Raw genomic sequence first — 6,000 nt, 5'->3', positions numbered from 1 at the left:
TTCCCAGTTTTAACACTGAAAATTCCATGTCTCAGGAGACCCCTGTCCCAAGCCAACTGGTATTCTAGTGCCCTGCCATCACTAGGGTTTTTTTCATAGCTTATAGTTCTATCATCTTCCCTTAGAAAAATCCCAGTGCTATTTTAATGTCTATTTACCCCAAAAGCACCTATATATTCTTTCTGTTAGTATTTAGTTCATAATCATTTGGTGAGCATATAAATAAATACAGAGTTTTGCTTCATGAGTAAATATTTAATAAATGTATACTAACATTAATATTTTTTGACTTTACTAGGACATGGGGACAACGGAAGTACCAAATTACCAATAAATCTTTTGGTAAAAAATTTTGGTAAAAGATTACCCAAAAAGTAACTTGTCATTTTTTTTTCAAGACTCTTGTTCTGTTGTTTACAGACTACTGTACTTCTAGTTAGTAATCACCATAGCTTTAAGAACAAGTCATTTAAAAAAACAATGTATGTGGGTCATCCCTTGGCCAATTTGGGGCCAGAGAGAAGTTGTTCTACTGGTTTTCCTTAAATAGCACCATAACCTAACCTGAATCTAAGATAGTTTCCAAAATATGCATGGAATGAATGTTGCTGAGAATCTGGTTATGAAGGTTTATCCACGAACAGGAGATCCAAAAATTTAGAAGCACTGTAATATTGTTCATGACATTGATCAAAAAAGAAGCCATGAGGTGGGGTGCAGTGGCTCATCCCTGTAGTCCTAGCACTTTGGAAAGTCAAGATGGGAGGATTGTTTGAGGCCAGGAGTTCAAGACCAGCCTGAGCAACATAGCGAGACCCAGTCTCCACAAAAAATACAAAAATTAGCTGGGTGCGGTCACCTGGGCCTGTAGTCCTAGTTATTTAACTCAAGAGACTGAGGCAGGAGGATTGCTTGAGCTCAAGAGTTTGAGGTTGTAGTGAGCTATGATGATGCCACTGCACTCCAGCCTGGGTGACAGAGTGAGAATCTGTCTCAATAAAAAAAAAAAAAGTCATGAGCTCATGGAAAAGATTTCTGAGAAAAAAGCAGACCAATTTTCTTCCCTAGAAAATGAAGATGACACAGGCTGTGTACATATATGCATAATTAAAATAAAACCTATTAAAGTTGTAAGTCCAACGGACTAGTTGTTTCCACAAGATGCAAGACGATTTATGACACTTTTTTTTTTTTTTTTTTTTTTTGAGACAGAGTTTCCCTTTGTTGCCCGGGCTAGAGTGCCGTGGCATCATCCTACCTCACAGCAACCTCAAACTCCTGGGCTCAAGCGATCCTCCTGCCTCAGCCTCCCGAGTAGCTGGGACTACAGGCATGCGCCACCATGCCTGGCTAATTTTTTTCTATACATTTTTAGTTGTCCAATTTCTTTCTAATTTTAGTAGACATGGGGTCTCGCTCTTGCTCAGGCTGGTCTTGAACTCCTGAGCTCAAACAATCCGCCCGCCTCGGCCTCCCAGAGAGCTAGGATTACAGGCGTGAGCCACCGCGCCCGGCCAATGACACTTTTTAAAAGTTCATAACTATGTGCCAGGTACTGTGTTAAGTGCTTTAAAGACATTATTTCATTTGATACTCACAAATAATCTTATGAGAACAGGAATTACAATCCTCCAAAGTAAAGCTCAGAGAGGTTCAGTAATTTGCTCAAGGTTAGAGATAGCAACTGGAGGGGCGGAGACAAATTCAGGTCTGCAGGTCTGTCTCCTTCAAGGCCTAAGCTCTTCACTTTCATCCTGTGCTGCTTCTCAACATTGTTGACATTAACTCTGGTAAAATTCTACCTCCAGTTCTAACTTTTCCTGACCTTCAGTCTTGTACATTAGTTTATGGAATTGCCTACTCAACACCTCTAACTTGGTGTCTAACAAGCGCCTCAAACTTAACATGTTTCAGTAAATGGTATTACCATTCACCCAGTTGCACAAGTTCCAAATCTAGTAGGTATCATTGATTCTTCTACTAACTACACAGTAAAGCCATCAGCGTGTCTGTTGGCTTTGCTTTCAATTTATGTCTGAATCTGACCACTTAGCATCTCAACTGTTACAACGCTAGTTCAAGCCAAAATCATGATACACCTAGGAGATAGTCTCATAATTGGTCTCTGTTTTCATAGTCCATTCTTCACAAAGCAGCCAGAGTTCTCTTTTTAAAAACACAGATCATATCATTTCACTCTTCTGCTTAAAACTCTTTAATGCTTCTTACGGCAATAATGTAAACCTCCTAAGATGGCCTACAAGGCTCTACTGGCCCTCTGCATCGATCTGCCTTCTCTCACTTTATCCCTTAACACTCCTTTGCTCAGTATGTCTCAGTCACACTGGCCTGATGTTTTCAAATTTCTCTGTGATGTAAAGACATACGCTTTGGGAGGGCAGGGTTGGGGGTTTGAGGAATCTGGCAGAGGTGTGAAAGAGGTTCCTAGAGTGGGAAAACAATTCAGAAAAAATTAACAGGATTGCTGGGTAGTATTGAGGGTTCAGTTGTGCTTGGTGATTAAAATTTATTAATAGAATGCATATGGCCATGCATATTTCTATAACAGTGGTCAGCTGGTCCAGTACCAAAGGGGAGGATATGAATCGTAGGCTTCATTTAAGATAGGAGTATTATGAATAGAAAGATGGGGAAAAGGAGTTTAGGGTACTGATGAGTATTACTGAATTTTTTCCCATAAGTATATCACAAAGGGGATAGTGTAGAGAAAAGGGTTGTGTCTATAGCTTGCCCCAGTTGTGGCAACAACCTAGGATTGCTAAATAGAAACACTGAATCAAAGGACCCAAACCTACTGGCACTGATGTTGAAAGCTTTAATTTGTGATTATTTTAAGAAATATGATTACTGGTATTTAAAAACTTACATGCTGGGCGTGGTGGTGGCTCATGCCTGTAAACCTGGCACTCTGGGAGGCCGAGGCGGGCGGATCGTTTGAGGTCAGGAGTTCAAGACCAGCCTGAGCAAGAGTGAAACCCCGTCTCTACTAAAAATAGAAATTAGCTGGACAACTAAAAATATATAGAAAAAATTAGCCAGGCATGGTGGCACATGCCTGTAGTCCCAGCTAACTCGGGAGGCTGAGGCAGTAGGATCACTTGAGCCCAGGAGTTTGAGGTTGCTGCGAGCTAGGCTGACGCCATGGCACTCACTCTAGCCAGGGCAACAGAGTGAGACTCTGTCTCAAAATAAAATAAAAAAATAAAAACTTACAAAATGGACACATTGGTAAACGCTTATTTACATTATAATGGAATTTTTCACTTTTCAAAATCAATATCCAAAGGCAATCCGTAAGTTAAACAGTAAGATTTATCAATAAATTAGGGATTTCGATTTTAAGAGACTTTCAATCTGGCCAATCCTTTAAATTAAGAGGGAGCCTTCTTACGCCTCTCTTTCAGAACACTTCTCTGGCTCTCCTGTTTACAAAGATTTAAGTCCACTGTAGGAAAGGTATAAAATGTTCTTACTGATGTGACCCCTGACAAATTTGCCCAGTATTTTGCCATTTACTCTCCTTGCACTTTAAGATCCCCAAACTATTAACTACTTTACACCTTCTGTGCTTCACTTGTTCTCTCCAGCTAGACCATTTTCCCTACCTCCTCTGTTGAACTGCTAGCCATTCATCAACACTCGGCTCACACAGCACACTTCCAGATAAACAGTTAAGCATTATCTCTCTTGCTACATTAGTTTCTTGTGGATATTTCTATTATTGCCTCTACTGTGTTGTAGCATAATACATTTTATACGCTATGTAGTTTATAATACATATGCATTACAAAGCATTTTTATGATTGATGTTTAGGGTTCCCAGTAGCTGAAACAGGGCCAAGGGTTCCTCTGGTCTTGGCCAGGTCCCTTTCCCTTTCCAAGCTTCAGGTTTCTCAGCTATAAAATGGGTACTCTGGCTTCGTGAAGATGAGAGATAATATATGTATAGCTCTTAAACAGTGCTCAATTAATGAAAACCATACTGCTTACATTGTTTAGAGCCCTTAAGAGGCGCTTGTCGAGCAGAGTTCAGGAAACGCCTTTTTAAGATGACGTCACTATAGGAGACTTAAATACTACTGCACGTCTGTACGAGTGGACAGAATCACACGAACTACTTAAAGTGAGGTTCACCTGTCACATAGTTTGGAGGTTCTCACAACAAATTTCCATTCAGTAGCCCGGGCAACAGGAATTTTGGCTCCACTGCTAAGGGCTTCCCGGAATCACCCTACGCGGGCGGGAAGTGCCTTTGCAGCCGGATGGGAAGGCCGCCTTCCCCGCAGGATTGCGTGAGGGGCGTGGATCTCTATGGCTTGCGGTAAAAACCACCACCTGGGCGGTCCAGGGGCCCCTCTCTCGGGGTCTATCCGGTCTGGGCCCGGCCCAAAGAGCGGCAACGGACCCAAGCAAGAGGGCAATTCCCGCGCCACTGCGTTCCCAGGCCCGGGTAGGCCAGGTCGTGGGGTCTCCCCATACTCCACGCAGGGGCAGTGGGGCGGGGCGCAGTGACGCAAAGAGGAGTGACGCGACGACGCAGCGCGACGCGGTGACGCACGCCCCTTTGTTGGCTCAGTAGCGATAGCAGCGGCCGTGGAGGTGGCGCTGGGGACTGTTTCTTCTCGGAGGCCGGAGCGGAGCCGCGTCTGACTGAGGCGGGCAGCAAGCGGCCCCCTCGCTCCCTCCCTCCCTCCTCCGCGCCCTCCCCGCCGCCACCAGTCGCCAACCGCCGCGCCCGGGGAGGAGCCGCGGCCCGCGGGGCCCGAGCCAGGCCTGCGTCCGGACATCAGCCGGAGCCGGAGCGAGAGCCGGGGCCTCGGCGTCCCCGCCCTCTCCCCGCCTCGGCCAGCGTCCGGCCGGGCCCCCGCGCGTCACGCCATGGACTCGGACGAGGGCTACAACTACGAGTTCGACGAGGACGAGGAGTGCAGTGAAGAGGACAGCGGCGCCGAGGAGGAGGAGGACGAGGACGACGACGAGCCGGACGATGATAACCTGGATCTGGGCGAGGTGGAGCTGGTGGAGCCCGGGCTGGGCGTCGGCGGGGAGCGGGACGGACTGCTATGCGGGGAGACGGGCGGTGGCGGCGGCAGCGCTCTGGGGCCTGGCGGCGGCGGCGGCGGCGGCGGTGGCGGCGGCGGGCCGGGGCACGAGCAGGAGGAGGATTACCGCTACGAGGTGCTCACGGCCGAGCAGATTCTGCAACACATGGTGGAATGCATCCGGGAGGTCAACGAGGTCATCCAGGTGAGGGTGGCCGCCCCGCCAGCTTGACGAGGCCCGACGTGGGAGCGGATTCGGGCGGTCCGCGCGGCCCCGAGGGGCAGGCCTGGGCCTGGTGCGCAGCCCAGTCCGGTGCCTCCCGGCCCTGTCTTCTCTCTGCCTCTGCTGGAGATCAAGGGTGTCGAAAGCAGACGTTTGCCGGTTTGCCGGGTGTGGGGAGGTGCGCTGGGGGCGGTGCTTCCCAGGTCTTGCTATGGCGGAGACCTCCGGCAGCCTAAGCCTTCTCTTGCGGGCAATTCCTGCGAGTCCCTGGGCCGGGCGTCCTTCCTCTGGCCCGAGGAGCGCCTGCAGGGGCGGGGCGGAAGAGGTAGGGTGGATGGGGAAGAGGAGTCAGGAAGAATTGGGCTCCTACGAGGGTTACCCCGGCCCTCAGTCTCACTTGAGCACTTTTGGAAGGGATTAGGGTAGGCCTAAGAGCGGCTTGGTGTACGGTTGCCCCAAGTGGGCACCAGTTAATAAAGAAATGGATCTCCTTGGCAGTCTTAAGTGCCTACTTAAAGGTGGGGGCAGGGAACTAGTTCTCGGAAGAGGTGCTGATGGGTCTTCTTTTCCAATGGTGAGGATTTTGCTTGCATCTTTTTACGTCTTTGCTGTTTGGGACCTAACTACTACTTTTTCCCATCGTAGCATATGATTTGCTTGAAGCTGTTGGAATAGTTACGGCAGATTGTATACCCGTCCTTGCTGCTAAAACAG

At 48.0% G+C, this 6,000-nt stretch overlaps 1 protein-coding gene across 1 annotated transcript in view; it reads left to right on the top strand.

Moving 5' to 3' along the window:
- Positions 1-4,400: 4,400 nt before the first annotated feature.
- The window catches only part of ARIH1 (ariadne RBR E3 ubiquitin protein ligase 1), a 108,025-nt gene continuing 106,425 nt past the window's right edge, over positions 4,401-6,000 (top strand). The window contains exon 1 of the mRNA XM_012640625.1: positions 4,401-5,268. Within this exon, the coding sequence (XP_012496079.1) occupies positions 4,900-5,268 (369 nt within the window). The 5' untranslated portion in view covers positions 4,401-4,899. The remainder of the gene's footprint in view (positions 5,269-6,000) is intronic.

Source organism: Propithecus coquereli, unplaced genomic scaffold (genome assembly GCF_000956105.1).
Source record: "Propithecus coquereli isolate 6110/MARCELLA unplaced genomic scaffold, Pcoq_1.0 Scaffold155, whole genome shotgun sequence".
Lineage (NCBI taxonomy): Eukaryota > Metazoa > Chordata > Mammalia > Primates > Indriidae > Propithecus > Propithecus coquereli.
Note: the sequence above shows the minus strand (reverse complement) of the source record. Positions and strands in the feature narration are given on the sequence as shown.